The sequence below is a fragment of the Adiantum capillus-veneris genome, chromosome 28 (genome assembly GCF_014529385.1).
Source record: "Adiantum capillus-veneris isolate H3 chromosome 28, ASM1452938v2, whole genome shotgun sequence".
Lineage (NCBI taxonomy): Eukaryota > Viridiplantae > Streptophyta > Polypodiopsida > Polypodiales > Pteridaceae > Adiantum > Adiantum capillus-veneris.
The window spans coordinates 63,321,514-63,344,563 of NC_140958.1; the positions used below are offsets into that span (position 1 = coordinate 63,321,514).

Below are 23,050 nucleotides of genomic sequence, written 5' to 3' on the forward strand. Positions count from 1 at the left end.
GTTTTTTCTTCTTGTCATTGCTTTGCTATATGTAGCAAACATGCTTCAAATTTATTTATTTTTTAGCCTTTCCATTATTCTTCTCTCTAGGTCTAATGAAAGAGATCATCCACATACTAAACATAGAAAGTGACGTGCCCAAGGATCTCATGACAGTCGAGGATGATAATCGCTTGCTTCAATAAAGATGCCACTAAAGCCCTACATTCTCGAGATGTTACACTATGGCTACGATGTCGCACTCGAGGATCTCTTTAGATACAACAAACACCGATGCTAGCGAGATCCTAGCAAGCTTTGGAAAACAGTGCAATGACGAGCCACCATCAATCACGGACAAAAAGCTCACATGGCAACATGACAAGGATGGCTATAGAGCGCAATTCAGAAGTTTTGATCCGTACGTCTTCATCAACATCGACAAACAACCCATAGGTCGACCACCTTTACAAAAGTACCACCAAATGTCAGACTCGAATATATACTCCAATATTCTCAATTTATAGCACTCAATCTTATGCTAACCCTGTGTTTTTGGCTGTGCAGAACAAGACAACAAGAATTAGGTTCTGTTGCTCGAGCAGGAGAATCAAGCCAACAAAAAACAATGGATATCGGATACATTGTTTACTCCATCACATGCTGCCAAAACGAATGCGAGTACATAGGTGCATAAATAACTACAAGAGAAGAAAGACAGAACACACTCGACATCCACCTTCAAAAATGCAAGCTGACGTTTTGCACTACCAACCATTTGTGAAAACATTTTTTTAGAAATATTTTCCGTCTGCAAGAATTTACATGTAGCATGTATATTAGAAAAAACATTCATCAGTAGACATAGTAGCACAACTTTGCTTGGATATAATGTTTTGCAAGCTCATCCCCCTCATTGCAAGAATACATGTTCTTGAAACAAACAAGAAAGATTTAATTTCTCCTTGCCACAATCGTACATGTCTCATTGAAAGTTGTTGTTCTCTCTGCTAAGACAACATCCTCTTTCTTTTCTCGACGATTTTGACGAGAATCCATGTGCAAAATTCACGTCCAGTAGATTTGTCCACTACTATCATTCTTGCAACTTTATTCAAATCAACAACATCTTTATTTCTAATATCAATCTCCTTTAATTTTTATTAATTGATGCACTTAAACTGTGTCCTCCCACCTTTAATTTTTATTAATTGATGCACTTAAACTGTGTCCTCCCATAAACATAATAACAATTTTAAAACGTGTATGCTTCTCTTTAAAACTCAACTAACTCTCTTGAAAATCATCCCCATAATCTATCTTAACTGCTGCACTTAACTTTGTGTCTTCCAAAAACATAATAACATTTTTTGAAATGTACATCCTTCTTTAAAACTCAGTTAACTCACTTAATTGTTGCGGGTCTCTCATGGGTAAGGTCACGGGTTCAAAACCCACGTGGGTACCCTAGTTTACTTTCAAAACTCGGGTACCCTGCATTCCAAATTTACGGCCTACAATCCCCAGGCCGTAGATCCCACCCTCCCATGGCCGTGCCACTTAGTCCTGAGGCAAGACTAGTCCGCTCACTTTTGTATGATTCGTTGAACTGGCTCGCAAACTCCGAACGACTTGCCATTTCCTTCGAGGTATGTATCCTTCTCTCCACGGTCTCCGTGTGCGTACATTTTAGGTTGATTACATAAGAGGGTGCGCGTGTGCGTGTGCGTGAGCTGCGGAAAAGCACTTAGTTTTGCCTACTGAGTGATTCTGGCACAAACAGTTTCATGTAGTGGGGAGAAAAGAGTTTTGCAGCAGCTTCAGTTGCAGAAGCACGCTTACAAAACATTTATCCTGTATCACCAACATCGCTACAATAATCTTGTGGTTGTCAAAGTGATCCTCAGATGTTTTTGCTTAATTATCGTTAAGAGTTATTTCCTTTCAGATTTCAGGACAATGCTTTGGCCGATTGACATCCTAGAAATCTCAAAGTGTAGACTCCAAGCTTGAATTGAAGTTGCGATGCAAAACCTCGGAACTTTGATGCATAGGATGTACGATATAAGCAATTTATGTAGAGCTTTCGAAGAGTTTTCACCCTGGAATGGGAGAGGAGTTTCAATGCTTATTGGTTTTAATTTAAATAGAAGATGCTATTGCAAGCAATGGCAAAAGATGTTTTTCACACAAGCATTGGAGAGATCACTTTTCTCTACACATACATAAGCATGCGCTTAGTGTCACTAACACACTTGCAATGTGAGAATTAAAGAGCACACACTCAATAGAGAATAGAAGAGAGTAGAGAACGAGAGAAGCTCTCCATGCCTCAGTACAATCCAAGCTTGCAAGCCATGGAAGCTTGAGCTTGCAACCAAGGATGTTCACGATCTTATGTTATTGCATGATCTGCACTTTTCAACCAAGGCACATAGATAAGTCATGTTTGTGATGTTGGAACCTCACAAGCGTGGCCTTTGTAAGCTGGCATTGGCTTGCATATTTATCTTATGTGTCTTGTATCAATTTTTAATTTTTAGTTGTTGTTTTGCGTGTCTGCAGAGCATAAGTAATCAATAATCTTGTCTTGTACGCAGTTTGACGAAAATGGGAGGTCGATTGGTAGATATTGAGAAGCATTTTGCATTTTATGGTGCTTATCATTCCAACCCCATCAATATCATGATTCACGTGATATTTGTATGGCCGATATTTTTCACTTTTCTTCTTTTTCTTGCTTTTACATCTCCTTTGTGCCCATTTCCACTGCCATCTGGCCTTTTACCGTTGCAACAATATATGGTGATGAACTGGAGTTTTGTGGGAGCTTCTGTCTATGCTCTCTTTTACGCTGCACTTGATAGAAAGGCAGGGTCCTTGGCAGCTTTTCTATGTTTAGCTTGCTGGATTGGCAGTAACGCTCTTGCTCAAAGACTTGGTTTCTCGTTGGGGTGGAAGGTAGTAAGCTCTACAAGTCGTTCAGCTTTCTATGGATATGTTGGTTTGAGGCAGCAAACCCTTATCTATTTTTTGTACAGGTTGTTCTTGTTTCTCAACTTGTCTGTTGGACCAGTCAGTTTATTGGGCATGGTGTGTTTGAAGTAAGTGATTACATCTCTACCAGATATCATTTCCATTTTGGACGTTGTCGAGAGTACATGCTTGATTGTCATATTTTGTTACCTTGTAGGGAAGGAGCCCAGCTTTACTCGACAATCTTTCTCAAGCATTGTTTATGGCACCCTTTTTTGTCCTTCTAGAGGTAAGCCATCTGGGATATATGATAGGGAGGATGTATTTAAAGTGCTGGTGTTGGTACATAGAAATTAAGTATGCAAGTTCACACTGATGCATATGAGGATCATATTCATGTGCATTTGGACTAATTCTAGGCACTCATTTAGTCATTAAACTTGGTGGTATGCTTAGTTACCGCCCTTTTCGCGGGGGACCAGCCAGTTTACAATTCTATTTCAGGGATATATCATCCTTTATGAAGATGTGGCACATGAATTCTTCAAGCCTCTACATTGGAGGGCTAAAGCCAAGGTCCAAAGTATGCTGAAGATGGCATCACGCAAGTGGCAAAATCTGACGAGCAGGTTTTGACTGGGGCAGAGGTGGCTAGTGCTGTGGAAGCACACTTTGTGAAACACATTTTTCAGGGTCAAGTTACAAGGTCCAAAAAAACCGATTCAGGAAAGGGGTGTCAATTTTCTCATAGCCATTCTACTTAGGTGGCCTTGCTTACCTGTAGTCCAGGGCATTTTGGAGAAACTGAAGCGGTGGAGTGTCTTGAATATGCACGAGAGTGAAGGCAAGGACATAGGGAATTGTGTAGAAGGCATGCCAAATGAGTGAGGGTTCTTGGAGCATCATCTGAAGGTTCTTGGAGCACCATCCGAAGCACGAATAATATATATCGGTATGACGGGTTTCGGGGTTAGGGTCTTTGCGTTAAGGTCATAGACGCAACTAATTATTTCTCTCGTTTGGTCTCAAGCTTCCATCGATGTCTCGATGACCCTCGCAACCGTGGGCATCTGGATTTGCCTAGCTCAGTGGCCTTGTCAGCCAGTGTACCTCTGGTACAGGTGGACTCTTAAGTCTGCTGTGATGCTTGCTCATCTAAACGTTGCACATGTAGTTTGAAAAAATGAGTGATCTCCCTCTGTGAGTGTCTCCTACTGTCTGGTCTCCTCAAGAGGCTCTCCCTATGTCTGCGTAGCTCCAATAAAAATAGCCCAAGGCATCTCTGATCTTGATATCTCATAACTTTGGCCAGTGGTCCAAAACCCACTGTGAATAGGCAGTGGAAATGGCCTCGTATCTCATAGTAAACTGGGCAGTGACATATGTGATGCAACTCTGTCTCTGGCTCTATATGGCATAGTTGACAAATCCTGGCCTCTGCTGGTACTCCTCTAAAGCTACTTGCCTCAATCTCTAGCTGATGTGATGATGTGCGCATCTATCCAATAGCACATCATAATCCATGGGATAGATGAGTGTCCATATAGGCGGGTTTGATCGCAAAACCATCCTCTGTAAGCTCAAGGAGATGTTCTTCGTAGAAAGCCATCTTCGTGCCAAGCACACGCATAGGCTGTATCCATGTCCTCCTAGTGTCTAACTGAATCAAGTCCTGTCTGATAAGTTGAGTGATCTGGGTGCGTGTGCGAGACAAGGAGGGTGCATCCAGCGAATACTTGAAAGGGGGTAGTCTATCCATGTCAAAACCATGCAACTTGAACCAAGCTGTCACCTGTGCATACCAACAAGAGGTGTCTCCCTGGGAGGCAAGCTGTCGAGAAGATTCGGTGAGTGCCTTGATGACTAGTGGTGGAGCAGCGAGCTCTGCACGGATTATCTCAAGACTCATGTGGTACAGAGGGCTTGGCCTTAATCATCTGAGAAATCATAGATACTAGAGACCTCTTCATGCAGTTCCATCCATCAGTACTGCTAGCCCGGCTATGGCGGTCCACTCATGGCCCCCAAATCTGCACCCCATAAAGCATAGCTGATGTGACCAAAGTATCAAAAAGCCATGGTTTCGTTCGAGGTTCCTGAAACTGAACCTGCGAACACATCCTCTCCATCTTCCCTAAAGCTGCATATGCTCTCGTTAGCCTAGTCTCTGCTGCTCTCCTTAAAGAAAACACTAGGCCACTAAAGACCACACCAAGGTAAGTGTATGCATCTGTATACTCCATCGTCTCCTGACCATATGCAAAGGTAGGTGCAGATTGCCTGACCCACTGTGGTGTGGTGTTGAACACCATAACCTTGGTCTTGCCAAGGTTCACCGACAAGCCGCTATCACTAGCAAATGTGTGCAATGTATCCAAATGTCGCTGCATTCCCTTTGGTGAATTTGAGACCAACACAATATCATCTGCATATAGTATCAATGAGATCCAGGTCGTTGCTAACTGTGCTCCTCTGTCGCCTCTCCTCTCAATGTATTCTGAAACCTCATCCACTTAAATACCAAATAAAGTAGGGGAGAGTGGACAACCATGTTTCACCTCAATAGTGGAGTGAAAGTGCAGACACCCCCTTGGGAGTGCGGACCTGACCCACAACTGAGAGAGAGAGAGAGAGAGAGAGAGAGAGAGAGAGAGAGAGAGAGAGAGAGAGAGAGAGAGAGAGAGAGAGAGAGACACACACACACACACACACACACACACACACATATATAGGTGGTCCATGCCACTCTCTTTGTTAGAGCCAGAATCCTCCACGCCATGCACATCAATTTTCTTTCTCTAGAATCTATCGATTTTTTCTCTCTTAAAATTGTTTTTATTAAGTTCAAAAGCTTGTGTCCAAAATTTGGCGTAGGAATTGCTTTTGACTTGATTCATAAAAAAAGGGGGAGGGGACATGACAAATTGGTGGCCGCCTTGCTTTTCTGGAGTCCTCCCCTCTATATCCAAGGGCCCAAAAGTAGTACATGAAAAGCATCAAGTCTAAAAACATCTTGCCCCAAAAGCTAGCACTTACAGTTGCTAGCGCGTTTTACGGAAACGCGTATAGCTACCACGTCATCAACGTAGAACGTGGTCCTCCATACAGCCCGCCACATCATCAGCGCAGATTGCGAGCGTCCGTACAACTGCCACGCCAGCATGTTCTTGCGCAAGCTTTGAGTGTGTGAGTGGTCTTGCTTTCTTTTAATGTCTAGTGTCCCTAGGCCCCGTCTTGGGTCCGATAACATTCAAATTTCGTTCATGCATACTCTGTACACATGGATCACAGGTGTTTTTCAGAGCCTTGACCAACGTATATCTGCTCTGGAAAACACAAATGTTCATACGAATATTCGCTTGTCCTCTCTTGAGGGGGCTGTTTAAGAGTCAACGATTGTGCGTAGTTCCGAGAATGATACCCATCTCCAGCAATTGCGCGTGGCAGCTGCACGAACGCTCTGCGTTTTGCGCTGATTGATGACGTGGCAGCGTACGAATTTCCGTTGCTTGCTTTTTGGCCTAGAGCTTTTGAGTTTGAAGCTTTTCATGTACTGTTTTTGAGAGCCCATGGTGTCGAGGACGTGGCAATGGCTAATTATTGTCACGAGGACGTGGCAACTGCTAACCTTAGTTGTTGGTTTCTTTCCAATGATTTTTGTTTAATTTTTTTTAGGACCCTCTTTTTGAAGTTGCAAATGGCCGGACATTGTATGGCGAGTGTGAAATGGCCGATGACCGAGAGTTTCGCGCGCAGTCGGGAAGGGTAGGTCACCACGAGATGGTCGGGCCGATCGGCATTGGAATCAGAGCAATAAAAGGGTGTCTAGGCTCAGTTCAAAGTCATTCAGGCCCCCTTGCTACACTTACAAGTCGGTGGGTACTAGGAATTAACTCAAAAGGGGCATAAGGGACACTTGGCGGCTGTGAGCCATTCTGCATGCCACATCGGCTGGTGGCGCCCATTTCGAGAGTAAAGGCTAATTTGGGGCTGCCTCTTCTTCATTAAGTGACTACAGTGTGTGGGTGAGTAGTGGGTGTAGGTCTCATAGCTTTAATGGAAAGCTTGCCTTCTCCCTTCTCTTATGTAGCGCGATGATTCCGTTCTCGTGCATCTCTCTCCCCCGTTGAATACAGAAACGTGATGGCCCGCTCAAGGGCTTTTCATCTGTATGTACGGTTGTGTGGGTTCATGCGCGATTGCCGAGGCAAGAGCCTCTTGCACAGGTACTGGATTAGCTAGTTGCTAATCCCCCGCAAGTACATGTGAATTGAGAGAGATTTCACGCGAGAAACCTCCTCCGATTCAAAGGGCAAGTAGCCCTACAGGTGCGGGAGCTCGAGGACTTGCTACGGACGCGACCGGCTCGCGAAATGGAGCCCAAAACAGGGAAATACAGCCTGCTGTGTATTTTTGCAGGTTTAGGGTTTTGGACGCAAGGGGACCGTTGTACAAGTGATTTGGCGCATTTTCAGGGCAGAAAACAAAGAATTCAGCATGCTGCAGATTCTCGCCAGGTTTTGCAAAGTGTGCCGGAAAAGTCATCTATTGTGTGGGGATACTGTTTGTGAAACGTCCTAGTACAGTTATGCTCCCGAAATGGGCCAGAACAGGTCATCTTCAGCCCGGATTATGGGGGACAGCTCGTAGGAAATCACAGGTTTTATTCCCTCTTTGAATACAATAAAGAAATATTGAAAGGGGCGCCAGTCTTTGGGGCCAATAGGTGTCGGCGTCTGCTTGGTAGCGCTCTAGCTTCCAAGCCGTGTGTGTTTGAAGTATCAATTCCCGTTACAGGTTTTCTTTTGCAAAGTTTCTCTGTGTCCTAAAGTCTAAAGTAAAGTTTTGGGTGAAAGCCTACGACCGCCCTACGGGCCGGTTTCATGGTTCCATGGCCACGATAGAATCACTTTTTCCTCAAGAAGTGAGCCTCAGTTGGTTTGGTGAAGACATAGAGTATAGGAACGCGGGATTACACTATGGCCGACAAAGGGAAGGGTATAATGCAAGAGGGTTCCTCTTCGAAGGACAGACAGGAAATTCCTACAGTGTTCGAGGTTGGCGAGAGTTCACGGCCACGTCTGTCTGTACCTCCTGTTGTTGTGAATGTTCCCCCAATGCAGGGCTTTATGACTGGGCAACTTGAAGATTATGTGTTTAGGACTCGATTGGTTGCCGCTATGAATGTGTTTTCTCGACTGGTGCAGAACCCAAGGTTTATGGAGTTTTTGCAAGCGCCACTAGTGCCACAACAATCAAGGCAACTCACACGGCCCGTGGAGCCTGTTGAGGCTCAAGCTCAAGTCCTTCATGCGTCTCAACAGGATAGGGAGCACTCGCATGTTGCGGAGTCAAGGGCTTCAAAACAGGTTCCTTCCGTCCTTGAACAGGTGGTTAGGACGCCTATTCTACAGGCTTTGCCAGTTCAGCCCGCCACCTTTCTAAGCTTGCATGTTTTGTTATAGGGACAAGTCCAGGCAATGCATCAGGTTTTTCCACCACCCACGGTACATCCGGGTTATTTCGGGGGTGGATCTGTGTTCCAAAATATGGCTGGTTATGCGCCTGGAAACCGACAATATATGCCAAGAATAGTGTTTGGGGGTATGCAAGGCATGATGCCAAACCCCATGTATGGTAGCATCGGCATGCAACAAAGCTTTCAGAGCAACCAAGGCCGGTTTGGGGTGCCACAGGGTAATTTTGGCATGGCTGGTTTTTCTGGAAAGCAGCCAGGTATGGCACCTATGACGCAAAATGTCAATGGCCAAGACGCGCCAATGATCCCTGCTACAGTGCCCATGTTGCAGACAATTCCATATGACAATTTGGGGGCACTGGAAAAGCCGAAAGCTTATAAAGAAGGTGGTGCAGCTGTAAAGTTTAGCGGCTTTGAGGATAAGGCAAAGGCTCTTACTTTCCTCTAGCAGTTTAATATAGCTTATGCAGGAGGGAATTTTACAGAGGCCTCAAGGTCAGGAAAGCTGCCACTTTCTTGAAAGACAATGCGCTTACATGGTGGAAGACCCTCTTGATGCAAGGACATGCACCCACCACATGGGTATACTTCAAACAAATGTTTGCATCTACGTGGCTGTCAAATGAATTTGAAGTCGATGTCATGACGGATTGGCACCAACTCACTGCGGCTACTTGCAAGGGCCTACAGGAGTACGATCGGAGGTTTTGCAAAGCATTGCTCTCAGTAACCTCCTACAGGTTTGTGCCACTGACAGAGCTGATCGAGAAGTATTGTTGTGGGCTGCCTAAAGGGCTTCGAGATTACTGTACAAAGAACAAAGTGGCTACTCTCACTCAACTTATGGAAGTTGCCAACACTGGTCTTGCCTTGTTGCAAGGAGAGGATAGTGGGTTTCCGGGCAATGTAAAAGGGGGGGCAGCAAAAGAAAAATTCAGCAAAGAAGCCCTTTGTGAAAACGGCTCCTGAAGCGTCATAGGGGTCAGAAAAGGTCAACAAGGATAAGGACTCAGCCGGGACTTTTGGAGGGCAAGCAAAGAAGCCAAAAAGGAGGCCTTTTGTGCGCAAGTCGCTCGAGGAAAAGGTCTTGATGGCTGAAAATGAATGCTTTATATGCGAGCAGCCTGATCACTTTGCTGCAGATTGTCCACAGAGGAAAAGGCCAGGTGATTTTGACGATAAAGAAGATAAGAAAGGAAGAAGCCTAAGCCCACGATAGGGTTGGTGCCAGATATGGTGGGTGACATGCCAAACACATATGCCAGGGAGTTAATGTAGAGCATGGGGTAAAGTCAAAGATCAGACGACACTCATCTTCTTTGATCTAGGTGCCAAAGCAAACTTTATCTCACTAGAGTTAGCTATGAAGCTGGGCATCAGAGTTGAAGAGATGGGGTACACAACAGAGGCAGGGTTGGCATGTCTTGGCCTCTCAAAGTGTGTTACTCCCATCATTGGAAAACTGCGTTTGCATATTCAGTCGTTTGTGGACATTGAAGAGTTCTACTTCATGCCATTGGAAGGGTGTGATGCGCTATCGGGAATCCCGTGGATGTTTAGAGCACATGGTGTGTTGGATGTCTTTGGCAAAACGGTCACCCTTCAACATAGGGGCAAAATTCATGTTTTGGATGTAAAGCTCAAAGGGGAGTCCGTCCCTATTATATCTGCTTCGGCTATCACTTCTGTAATTTAAAATCATCGTTCTGTGTACTTGATCTTTGCACGTGATGTTTCAGATAATTGTCAGTCAAATTTATCTGTGTTAGATAAAGAAAGGTCAGCATTTTTGCGAGAGTTTAATGACTGTTTTTCTGATTCATTACCGTCGCAATTGCTGCCGGAGAGGCCTGAGGACCATGCGATAGATTTGGTGCCAGGGTGTAGTCCACCGAACAGACCTCCCTACAAGGTTAGTGCGGCACAATAGAAAGAGATTATGAGCCAGGTGCAGGAGCTTTTAGAGAAGGGGCTGATTCATGCTAGTTCTTCACCTTTCTGCTTCCCAGTGCTTTTAGTGCAGAAGAAGGATGGCTGTTGGCGCATGTGTATCGATTACTCATATGATCATAGCCACCACAGGGGCATCAAGGTTGGGCAAACACAACAAAGCTTACCAAAACCAAATGCAAGTACTAATCACTAATTTGCTACCATCTCTTGACTATTTGTGAGATGAGATAGCAGTAAGGAGGCAAAGTGTTCCCACCAATACAAGGATAAAGCAAACAATCCAATGCAAATTTTTTCTTAAATGCCAAGGAGAGGAAAATTTTTAGGCATGCCCTAACTAAATCAAGAAGTACATATCACGATGCCCTACACATAGCGGACAAGCCATTAGAAAAGCACCTACTTTCTTGCTTCCTAAATGGAAAAACACATAAAACACTTTATATCCACCTCTTTTGTAAGTGCCACCAACTTTGAGTCAATATCATAGAGATGCTCACTAATCTATGCGTTGAATAAGAATACCGTCAAGAACAGGTTTCCTATCCCAAGGATCGATGATATTCTTGACCGTTTAGAGGGTGCTGCAATTTTCAGGAGGATAGACCTTAAGAGTGGGTACCATCAAATTCGTATAAGGCCAGAGGATGTGCACAGGACTGCGTTTAGAACGACATTTTGTCTTTATGAATTCTTAGTGATGCCATTTTGTCTTACAAATGCTCCTGCCACGTTCAATAGAATGATGGATCGGATTTTCCGCTTGCATTAGAAGTTTGTTGGGACATTCTTTGACGACATAATAGTCTCCTCGAAGAATGAAGAGGAGCATAGGTGCCACTTGACCATTGTGTTCCAAGAGCTGCACAGTCACAGGTTACTTGTCAATCCAAAGAAAAGTGAATTCTTGTTGGAAGAGATCCACTTTCTTGGCCACATAGTGTCAAAAGGATGGTGTCCGTATAGATCCCGCAAAGGTTGAAGCTATTAAGACATGGCCAGACTTAAAAGACTGTGCATGATGTCCGAAGCTTCTTGGGATTGTGCTCTTACTATAGAAGGGTTATTAGGAATTTTGCAGAGGTAAAGCAAAAGAAAGAGGCCACTTTTAGATGGACCCCAAGAGAGATTTCAGCTTTCAGTCTCTTAAAGGAAAAGTTGACTTCAGATCCCGTGATTGTTTTGCTAGATCTCAAGAAGTCATTTGTGGTCAAGTGTGACGTGTGTGGCAATAACATCGAAGCAGTGCTAATGCAAGATGGTCGGGTAGTAGCTTATGAGAGCAGAATCTTGCAAGGGTCATAAAAGACTATGCAAATCTATGAGAGAGTTATTGGCCGTGATTCATGCGCTCTCTAGTTGGAAGCACTACCTACTAGGTGCTAATTTTGTTGTCCAAATAGATTATCAAACCTTGCGATTCTTCTTGACATAGTCAAAGCTATCTGAAAAGCATATGCCATGGGCAAACATTCTTTCTATGTTCCACTTCGAGATTATGCATGTGGAAGGCAAGAAGAACGTTGTGGCTGATGCGTTATCAAGGAAGCCACAAATTTCAGCTGTGTCAATCCTTATCATCATGAGCTTGATGACATGAAGGAACAATATGCTACTGATGAAGATTTTGCAAGGATCTTTGAACAGTTGCAAGACGGGCAACATCATGAGCACTACCTCCTCAGAGATGATTTTATGATAATGCATGGCAGACTTTGTGTCACTAGGCCATTGCAACATAAGGTCACGGTAGAAAGTCACGTCCCACCATATGCAGGGCATTGTGGTATTGATGCGACAATTAAATTGGTAGAGACATTCTTTCATTGGCCTACTTTGAGGAGAGATGTGGATGCCTTTGTGCGAGCATGCGTGATTTGCCAAAAGGTCAAGTTTGACAGGCAAAAGGCACCAGGGTTGTTACAGCCACTGCCGATTCCGGATAAGCCATGGGAAAGCATTGCTATGGACTTCATCTTTGATCTTCCAAGAACGCCAACAGGGAATGATGGTATATGGACCATTATTTGTAGGTTCAACAAATAGGCCCATTTTATCCCTGTCAGGAAGAAGATAAAATCTCATCAGATGGCACAGTTATTTATGTACAATGTGTTTACGTACCATGGTAGTAATCGATTGTTAGTGATCGTAATCCTCGCATGACAAGTTTATTTTGGAGAGGATTGTTTGAGAACATGGGCACTATGCTCAAGTTCTCGTCTTTGTTTTATCCACAAACTGATGGACAGTCAGAAGAGGCTAATTCTACTGTCTTGGATCTGCTGAAATGCTTTGTATCAGATAATAAGGGCAAACGGGAACAATATTTGCCTATGCTTGAGTATGCGTACAACAATACGGTGCATTCGTCCACAAGCAAGGCACCTTTTGAGATTGTTGAAGGTGGCAAAAAGGTTCCTCCCATTTTGCATACGAAGGACACGATCTTTGAGGCAGAAATGTTGAGAACACATGGATGAAATGTATAAGAAAGTCAAAGTTGCCTTGGAGAAGACTCGGGCAAAGCAGAAAAGGGTTGCTGATCGTCACCGTCGTGAATTACTATTTTCACTTGGTGATTGGGTACTCTTACGGTTTGAAAAGGTAAGGTTAAAGAAGATAAAGGGCAAGGAAAGGTTATTTCCAAAGCTTAGCATGCGTTACTATGGGCCTTTTCAAGTGCTTGATAAGATCAACGATGTTGCTTACAGGCTGAAATTGCTTGACGCTGGGAAGATTCATAGTGCGTTTCATGTGAGTCTTCTAAGACCCTTCATGGGTGATGTGCCAGATGAGGACCAGTCAGAAGTTGAGGAACTTGATGAAATTTTGGTTCCTGAGTAGATTTTGACACAAAGAAAGAAAAGTTAAGGGATAGGTTGCACGACGCTATTTGGTGAAGTTGAAGAACTATCCACCTATGGATGCAAAGTGGATGGAAGAGTGTGAGTTGTCAGAGTCATTAAATGTATTGCAGCTTTACCTTGAGGCCTTTGGGTTACAGCCTACGTATGCCCCAACTCAACGTGTACAAAGGAGGGGTAATGATAGAGCTAGTACATCAATTATACATATAAATTCAGTGCAATATAAGTGTGCAATGCTCTTTAAATGTTAAATCCATAATGTTCACTTCTATCATAGATGGAAATGACAAAAGTATGAAGGTCTCATTAAGTCATTTGTATCTGTGTTATGACCTTTCTTGCGGGTACATGCGATGATAAAAGCGTGCTAACAACACAAGATCATCAATGGCATGTATATATGCATGCAATCGGAGAGGTTTGCGATTTCAAGAGGGGGGTATGTCACGAGGACGTGGCAATGGCTAATTACTATCATGAGGACGTGGCAAATACTAACCTTAGTTGTTGGTTTCTTTCCAATGATTTTTGTTTAATTTTTTTTGGGACCCTCTTTTTAAAGTTGCAAATGGTCGGACATTGTATGGCCAGTGTGAAATGGCCGACTGCGGAGAGTTTTGCCGGCAGTCGGAAAGGGTAGGTCACCATGAGATGGTCGGGTCGATCGGCACTGGAATCCGAGCAGTAAAGGGATCGGAGCTCAAAACAGAGAATTCAGCGAGCTGCAATTTCTCGCCAGGTTTTGCAAAGAGCTCTAAAGTGCGTGGAAAGTCAATGTTTACTTGGGATTTTGTTCGTGGAGACTTCTACTGTGGTTATGTTGCCGAAATCGGGTTAGAGTAAAGGAATTTCAGCCTGATAAAAGTGGGACAGCTTGTAGAAGTTTACAGGTTTTTCTCAAGTATAATAAGAATAAAGAAATACCGAAAGGGGCGCCAGTCTTTGGGGCCAACAGGGTGTCGTTGCTGCTTGGTAGCGCTCTAGCTGCCAGGCTGTGGTTCGTCTTGAGGTGTTGAATTCCAGTCACAGGCTTGTTCATGAAGTTCCTTGTGTCCTAAAGTTGTGAAGTAAAGAATTTTGGGTGAAAGCCAAAGTCCACCGCCCTACCGGCCGGTTATAGTGTCCCTAGGCCGCGTCGGAGAGGGCTCCATAAGTTGGTCGGAACTTATCTTTAAAAATAGGCCACTCGGCAAGCCTTGTAAGTTTGGTAAAACTTCTTCTGCCTTTTTCATTAGGGCTTTAATCCCTCTTTGTTCGGAGTTTGTCCTTTAGGTCATGCTACGTCATTAGTTTGTGACACACCCACTTCTGAGCTCCCCCCCCCCCGGAATCCCTTCAAGATTTGTGTTAGTCCCTCGCTGGATCCATCCTGCACACGACATGACACAATCCATAGTGTCACAAAATGAAGCGTAGAGAGAGCAGACATCAAGCTCACTTCCCAACCATAGAGCCAATATGGGTCCGGCTCCGAGCCTTGGAGCCTGCAACCAATGGGCTAGCCTCTACCACATGGCCCAAGCCCTCACCATTATAGGTGTGGGTAGAGTTTCCAAGGGCCTAAAGTTCAAGTGTGGCGGTCACACAAGATAGCTCACGCATGAGCGTAGGGTCCTATTGAGAGGACTCCTTAACCGCCTTAACCATAGGGCCATGTTCATTGCCAGACATAGATCAGTCTTCCATCTTGATGTCTGGGGACATGACAATTTCCCTCTTAAGTTTCGTCCCCTGATTTGCGTCCCAGCTATTCAGGACTGGTCCCATGTCATATGGTTTGCATAGAGGAATTCTAGATTCTTAATAACAGAGATAAAGGCCAAGCTGTAATGTTTTCTCTAATACTACCTAGTTACTAGGTTTCATGTGATGAAGAGAATGCTTGCAAGGAAGCCCACACTGAGTATATGAAGTTTCTACTCCTGTACATGCTACACAGTTGGACGATTAACCTAAGCTTACCGTAGAACAGTGTGATACTCTAAGGCTTACATTGTTCTTTGTGTGTATATTATGCTTACATACAATAAAAACATAAATAATAAAAATAGTAAAAAAATAGGAAAATTGAGATTCTTTCTGGAGATTCTCTCTCTCTCTCTCTCTCTCTCTCTGCATGGTGAGGTCGCACAGAGGCTCTTCCTCTCTGCCTCTCTCTGTTCGCAGAAGCTGTCAGGGTTCTCTCTCTTTCTCTCTTCCGCTGCGTGAGAGGCAGGGCTGAGGGGAGAGGCAGGAGAGCCACATGAGTGGGTAGGTAGGCTGGGGGAGCTGGTGTTGCGGTGGGGAATGCATGAGCGAAGGGCTGGCGTGCAGGCAGAGAGCGAGGCTTGCTGACGTGCGTGCGCGAGGCAGACAATCTTTTATTTTGGGAGTGGGGGAATCTCATATTTGTGTTGTAATGCTCATGTGATTCTTCACCCTGTTTTACATTTATACCTTCAATGCAGTGAGTGATGATGTTCTAATTGCATTTCAATCGTGCATATTACTACATAAAAGGTTGTATTCATTGCTGCTGGTTTGATTATAGGTTCTGCAAACGGCGTTCAATTATGAGCCTTATCCTGGCTTTAGAAGGAACGTGCAAGCCAAAGTGAAAGCAAATATAACTGCATGGAGAGCAAAATCTGCCAGTCAGAAGAGGCGGTGAACTGTGAGTTGAACCTCTCACAAAAGACTTTGGCCTTCCCATACCCACGTTCTGCTGTACAGATACTGCCTTTGTCTCATTCAATCAAATTTGTCTACTTCATTATATTTCATCGGACTGTTGGGAGTAAATAGTGTCATCAAGTTCATGAAGGATGCCATACATTTCAATATCAACATCTGCAAAAGTGTTCACATTGAAGAAGAATCAAGTGATCTATACTCGCAAGAACCCCTTAGTGCAATACATCAAGGAGGAAATCAGTGAGGAAGTTAATGTCGAAGCAAAGAATACCTCGGTGAGATTTCATGCCAAGTAGCTGCAAGAAAATGTAATATGCATTTTACTTCGTCTACACAAAAAAAATGCCCTTCAATAAGATGCTAGTTTTTTTCGTTTTACGTGCTTATGTCTGCACCGGTATGCATTTGTGAGCTAAAAATAGGAGACGTGTTGCAACTGGGCAAAGTACACTCAACTGCATGCATGAATGCTTATGTAGGATATGAGACTCTAGGAGAAGTATGTGGTTAGCACACAATATGCTGAGTTATTTTGAGCTTGGATAGTGAGCGATAATGCCTACTGTTAGATTCAGCACTTCTGGATGTAAAAAATCAACATTGACAAAGTTTTTGTGTCGTCTTTGGGGGTGAGGTTAAATCAAGAGGTTATGTAGGTATTGTTATTTGCAAATTAACTTCAATCATTTTGTCTGTAGGTTAAACCTTTTGGTGTGGAAGCCAACTATGGAAAAGATATTTCAAGAGATTGTTTGTCCACTGTAATGAGTGTTCTTCCCATTATGAATGATGCATCCGTTCGGAAGTTTTATTCGAGATTTAAGGACTCTCTCAAAGAGAAATAAATGCTTTTTGGGAGTTTGATCTCCTCATGCGTTTTAATTCCCATCCTCAACTTTTTGTCATCTTTTGATGTTAGTGGTTGTGAAGCTATACATAACACAGATTCAGATTGCTTAGTAAGATTCGGATAATGTCTTAGTGATTAGTTTTTTGATAGTCTTTGAAGGGCAGCAAGCTCAAAGCTTTGCTAAAGGATTTGAACTTCTTGTGAGGCAAAGCCTTGGTGAGAAAATTGCAGTGTCTGGCCTACCAATTTTCCCTCCAAAGTCTGTTTCCCTAACGTGATGGTATTGCCTGTCAATGTGCTTAGTGTGAGATTAAAACATTTGGATTACTTGCTTAAAAATTTGCTCTGACTATGAAAAAAGATATTGGTGGCACCAACATCCAAAGTAGTTATAAGGTGTCAAACACACTCATCGATAGTTTCACAACTTGATGCTGCCATAGCAGGTTAACATGAAGCAGCCTTAACATGAAACTTCTCGCTTAAAAGCGATATTTATGACTCACTACACATGAAGCAAAAACCACTTGTGGACATAGGAGTGTCACAATGGCCAACCTAATTGAAGTCTGAAAAAGCAGGCAAGTCTTGTGGCAATGATCACCCCTTGGGATAAAGCAATGCTAGTGTTATAGTGACACAAATAGCAAAAGATGAGCTCAACCTGCTACCAATGCTTAGATCCTTGGCTACACTCTCTCCGCATTTTCTTCTGTTTTGCCACTTCAACAATTGCCTTGCTTAAACTATATGCCTAAATAATGATACAAGAGTTGCAAGTCTTACTCTCAGAAGATCTCATCAATGGCTAGATTAGAGGTGTGATAGGATGATTAGCCAAAGATTTATTGGAATGTTAATGAAAGAGCGATGATTGAAAATCGAGATACACTAATGCAAATTTACCTCCACAAATCACATGCCAACTAATCAAGAAGTTCGGCTAGCATATTAAGAGAGCACTCAATTGACACAATGGAAGAGAAACATGAATAGATGGACCAAATGTGTACAATGAAGTTCTAAAGGCATAAGGGTATTTAGGACTTGCACAAGATGACAAATGAGTGAGATAAGCTTGACCCACCTCCTACAAAGATTGGCCGAGCCCTACAAGTAAAGGGGAAAGTTTGGCTGCTATATAGAAGCCACGTGGGATGCACATGTCTCCACATGACTAGCAAATGATGCTCTACCACACACACTATGATTGAACAAGGAATGGTATACACAATAAATAGCCCAAGATAGAGTTCACATAGATGTTGGTGCATACGACAAAGTCCACACCCCCAAACATGGGGTACCCCCAATTGAGCCTAAAAGAGCACCTTTAGAAACCAATCTGAGAAGAGCTATATCACCAACACTAAGGATGTGCCTTCTACTTGGGAGACCATATCTTCAACATTCATGGGTAGGATTTTACAAAAAGGCAACACACGCATTGTTCAGGCCCATAAAAACTCACATTCAAGAGATTCTTGTAACAATAGAGCAAAGTAATTATGCATAGTGATTAAGATGGGTGCTTTTGGAGATGAATGGACCAAACCATCACTCTTAGCTAAAGACAAGGGTGACTAATTTTTTGGTTTGCCAATATGGTACAAGGTACCTAAAAACGAGGCCCTTTGGAATGATGGACCCTTAGGGAAGGTTTCCTTATAGAAGCACACTTGCACAAAGTGAGCCAATGTTCCCTAGGCCTACAAAGATCCTTTTGGGATGGATGCCAGTGGACCAAAGCGTAAACGATCAACCTTTGTTTGGACCCATAATATAGAAGATTTTCCTAGAACAATTGAGGAACATAAGGGGGGAGCAATGAAAACACTCCTAAGGGGGGATCTTTGTAAGTGAACTTGCACTTTGATTGGGGAGGCCATAGTATGAAGAGTATATGTAGATGATACTACTCTTATTTTCTAGGAGGTATAAAACAATCAACCATGGGTGTAGACCCTATTCTTCGAAGCATATTATTTAGGTTTTCTTACTCTTAGGAGGCATCATTAGGAAATACTTTGATCATTTAGGTACACAATACTACAAATTCAACTCTCATAGCCTCAAAGAACACACCGTGCAATGCTGGGCTTCCCTAGGAACATAAAGGTTTACACCACTAATGGTTGTAGAGCCAATAGCAACGGCTAGCTCTAATCACATGAGCTATTATGCAAGGACTCTATCCTACCTTGTGAGAGTGTGGATTTGAATGGGGTGGTGAGGTGCAAAATGCCCTTTGAAAGGCCATGTCTCATATGATCATAGCCACCAAAGGGGCATCAAGGTTGGGCAAACACAGCAAAGCTTACCAAAACCAAATGCCACTACTAATCACTAATCTGCTACCATCTCTTGATTATTTGTGAGATGAGATAGCAATAAGGAGGCAAAGTGTTCCCACCAATACAAGGATAAAACAAAACAATCCAATGCAAATTTTTTCTTATATGCAAAGGAGAGGAAAATTTTTAGGCATGCCCTAACTAAATTAAGAAGTACATATCAAGGTGCCCTACCCATAGCGGACAAGCCATTAGACAAGCACCTACTTTCTTGCTTCCTAAATGGAAAAACACACAAAACACTCTATATCCACCTCTTTTGTAAGTGCCACAAGCTTTGAGTCAATATCATAGAGATGCTCACTAATTTGTACATAATTGCGGCCTAGATTAGCTTGAGGGAGAGTGGAGATGGGGTGCTGTGGTTGCCTCAATGATTATAAATGTGGGTGATACGCCATCTAGGTTGGACATGTGTTGAGTTTGATATCTCAACACTCCCTCTCAAGGTCAATGCCATCTGGTCCTCCAAGCATAGCTCAAAACCGCCTCAATTTTTATGCTCTCAAGGCCTTTGTAAAGATGTTAGCAATTGCCCATCTATCCTCACATACCTAAGGTTGATGTTTCCAACCACGACCCTGTCTCTAATGAAGTAGTAGTGCACCCCAATGTACTTTTATCCTCATGTGGAACACTAGGTTGTTCCACATCAATTGTATAATGCTGAGGTTGTTGCTATTGATGACAACTGACCTCCGAATGTGTATACCAAAATCTTCAAGTAGCATCTATAACCATGTTACCACTATAGTGCCCCTATAATCAACCTTTGTACTTGAGGCAACTGTGGGTTGCTTCTTGCTTGTATATTACTAAGCAAATAGACTACCAGTTCAATCCACATTTATGTAACCATAGAGTTGTACCTCTATGCCAGCCTAATAAAGGAGTGCATAATCCAATGTAGCACTCACATATCATCCACATAAATGTAAATAATCACAATAACCATCTCATTCGCCCACACATACAAAGAGCGGCGTGCATGATCCATACTACATCCATACAAGAATAAATGGGAACCAATATGCAAAAATCCTTGCATGCCAAGCCCTAGATGTCTGTTTGATCAAAGTTCTTTCCCTCACCTTACACACAAACTCGGGATGTCTCACATCCTCATATCCTTGAGGCTCCTTCTTCTTGTAAGTCACCATGCAAGAATGCATCTTCACATCCATCTGACACGAACTCATTGAGGTTATTTGAATGCATCTCCTGCACCAAACTTTGATGCTTTGGCTATGTCTACTATGTTTGATGTGGAGGAATGTGTGCTAGCTCATGAAGGAAGAAAATTGGTTGGTTGAAATGCAATATGAAAAAGATACTACTATTGACAAGGAATTCCACAATAGCACCCAAGGATATCTTGTCTTTATTGGGAACAATAGCACTTGTGGTCATCTCCGTATTCAAATTCTATCGTGAACTTTGAGTGGGTATACCTACATGAAAATTAAAACGAAAATCTATTTGATGGAGGTCTATTTTGTAGAGCACTAGTTGCCCGTGGGAAGTCATTCGGCATGCAATATGTAGTGAAGAACAACTACCTTTTATTGCAACCATTGCATAATGGTATAAACAATAGCCATCTTAGCCACAAGGCTAAATGTCTCCTCATAATTAATGCCATACGTCTATGCATAGTCATTTGCTACCAATCTATCTTTGTATCTGCTCATTGAGCCATTTGCATTGCATTTCACCTTGTAAACCCATCTAAATCCTATCACTTTCTATGGTACCAAATCTCATATCTCACAAGAATCAAGAGAAGCCATCTCCTCATTTATCAATTAATCCCACTTTGAATCTACAATAGCATCCTCAAAACAAGTCAACTCTACATGTTGCACAAGATTTATGTGGTCCAAGGTCACTACCAAGTGCTCTATTTCTTGTTGGCATCCTTCTTGCACTTGAAGTCTTCATAAAGGCATACCAAAGTCCTCATCAAGAATTTTCTTTGAGCCAATTGAATCACCATTATCATGACGTGCACCCAAATTTTGTATCCTTGAAGATACATTTTACTCTATCATGCAATCTTCTACTCCATGGATTCATAGCATGACTTGAACCCTATACACTTTTTGGTCACTCAAAACTTGTGACTACGTACTTGCATTTTTTGGAGCCACATCCTCCTTTGCATCAACCCCAAGATCATATTCTACATAAAAAACTAGCTCTTCAACTCATTAAAAAAAAAAAAACATCCTCACTCACCCCCACTTGATGCTTGATAGACGTGTGGTGAAAGGGTCAAAACATGTGTACTTTTTTGGCTCAAGGGAATATGCAGTAAACAAACATTTTTCCACTTTCTGGCCCATCTTAGTTCACAACTCTTCTTGCACATGCGCATAAGCATATCCAAAAACTTTGAGGCATGCGGAAGTTATGTAGAGTAAAATTTTCCTTGAGCATCATGTTATGTAGAGTAGTAGTGGGAGGCCCTTCAAAATGTAGACAATTGTAGAGATTATGAGAATAATTCATCTCATTCTTCATTGGGAGGACAAGGGTGCTGGGCAGAGCCTGGGTAAGGGGGCTATAGATAGCAAGACAGGACAAGGGTCCTGGGTACGGGATATGCATTCGTATGGCATGGCTCTTCCCAAGACCCTTGTCCTCACAATTGTCCTTGTAATTTCTAAAATGTGCCTATTCTTTTGCTCAGCAATATTGGAAAGATGGAGAGAATGAAGGACATCAAACAACACACAAAAGATAAGGCTTACCCCATAGTGATGTGCGTATATATAAGCAAAGAATACAAAAACTCCTAACCAGGGAAAAAAGTTCCATAAGGGTCCATGTGTGTTCACACACACTGCTATCATGATATGATAATCCCCTTTAAGAATGATGCAATGCTTATGAACTGGCACTCATGTATTGGGAAGTGTCTGACCCTACCTAATCAGGCCCCAAAGGGGAGTAAGCCCAAAGCTTTGTGAAAAGCTTCACAGTCTCATGAGGCAGAGTCTTTGTGAAAAGATTAAGAGGGTTGCCATGTGTAGCACATAAGCCAATCTGACCTCTCCTAGGAGTCTCTCCTTGACTTAATGATAATAATAATGCTTTGTGAAAGCATGGAAGGCTCAGTTCCTTGAAATTGCCAAAGCACTTTGGTTGTGAGTGAAGGTCATCATTGCAGAATGACAAGTCGGTCAAAAGGTGTCTGAACCAAATTCACTCAAAAGTAGTTGAGAAAGCTACCTAGAAGTAGCCATTGTAGACTTCTTCTTGCTCAACTGGGGTACGCATGAGCTGTCACAAAAAATGAACAAATTACGACTAGTATGAAAAGCATGTGAATCCAAGTAAGCATGAACCTTCTCATACCACGCACATGGAGCCTTCTTTAATCCATACAAGCTTTTTTAGGTTGTCATACCTTGTTTTCCTACCCTTTTTGAACAAAAGCACGAGGTTGTGCTACATACACTTCCTCATGAAAATCATCATTTGAAAATGCAGTCTTCAAGTTCAACTAATGTACATTCTACCCATTATGAGCTGCAAATACACATGTGCTTTCAATGGTAGTCATACGACAAGTCGTAGCAAAAGTCTCATATAAAAATCCCTTCTCTTTAGCGCATCCTTTTACAACAAGTCTAGCCTTATAGAAATCACCATCATGCTTACGTGTTAACTTGAAACCCCACTTACTGATGGACTTTTAGCCAAGAGGCAAGTCGCACAAAGAGCATGTGCCATTCTTCATAAACCACAAGTCTAAACATGGATATAAAAGTTTGATAAGAATATGGCAAAGCATAAAAAAGTGTATGCACAAGAGTACTGCAATGATTGACCTCACCAATGGCAATTAACTACTCATTGAGATCTTTAATCTCCATAAGAAATACATCCATATCATCCTCCTTGTGTATAA

At 42.8% G+C, this 23,050-nt stretch overlaps 2 protein-coding genes across 3 annotated transcripts; both read left to right on the forward strand.

Moving 5' to 3' along the window:
* Window positions 1-1,488: 1,488 nt before the first annotated feature.
* LOC147420564 (2-hydroxy-palmitic acid dioxygenase mpo1-like) lies at window positions 1,489-16,038 on the forward strand. Of its 2 annotated transcripts, XM_086504900.1 has the most exons (6): window positions 1,512-1,628; window positions 1,763-1,866; window positions 2,580-2,940; window positions 3,021-3,083; window positions 3,173-3,244; window positions 15,788-16,038. In XM_086504900.1, exons 1-6 carry the CDS (start codon window positions 1,527-1,529, stop codon window positions 15,905-15,907), a joined length of 822 nt encoding a protein of 273 aa, XP_086361026.1. In that variant the 5' UTR covers window positions 1,512-1,526; the 3' UTR covers window positions 15,908-16,038. The 2 variants fall into 2 exon arrangements, with proteins under 2 accessions (XP_086361027.1, XP_086361026.1); XM_086504901.1 differs by lacking the exon at window positions 1,763-1,866 and having other exon boundaries at window positions 1,489-1,628.
* Window positions 16,039-16,061: 23 nt separating this feature from the next.
* LOC147420565 (uncharacterized) lies at window positions 16,062-16,884 on the forward strand. Its single transcript, XM_086504902.1, has 2 exons — window positions 16,062-16,205; window positions 16,629-16,884. The coding sequence occupies exons 1-2, from the start codon at window positions 16,062-16,064 to the stop codon at window positions 16,773-16,775; spliced, it is 291 nt and encodes a 96-aa protein (XP_086361028.1). The 3' UTR covers window positions 16,776-16,884.
* The last annotated feature ends 6,166 nt before the right edge of the window (window positions 16,885-23,050 follow it).

What these genes read in the sequence shown, in the direction of transcription:
- LOC147420564 (XM_086504900.1), top strand. Translation starts at nt 1,527, where the DNA reads ATGGCCGTGCCACTTAGTCCTGAGGCAAGACTAGTCCGCTCACTTTTG. An exon ending in ATCGCTACAATAATCTTGTG is followed by an intron (nt 1,867 to 2,579) that starts GTTGTCAAAGTG and finishes TCTTGTACGCAG; the next exon opens with TTTGACGAAAATGGGAGGTC. An exon ending in TTGGGCATGGTGTGTTTGAA is followed by an intron (nt 3,084 to 3,172) that starts GTAAGTGATTAC and finishes GTTACCTTGTAG; the next exon opens with GGAAGGAGCCCAGCTTTACT.
- LOC147420565 (XM_086504902.1), top strand. Translation starts at nt 16,062, where the DNA reads ATGCCATACATTTCAATATCAACATCTGCAAAAGTGTTCACATTGAAG. An exon ending in TCGAAGCAAAGAATACCTCG is followed by an intron (nt 16,206 to 16,628) that starts GTGAGATTTCAT and finishes TTTTGTCTGTAG; the next exon opens with GTTAAACCTTTTGGTGTGGA.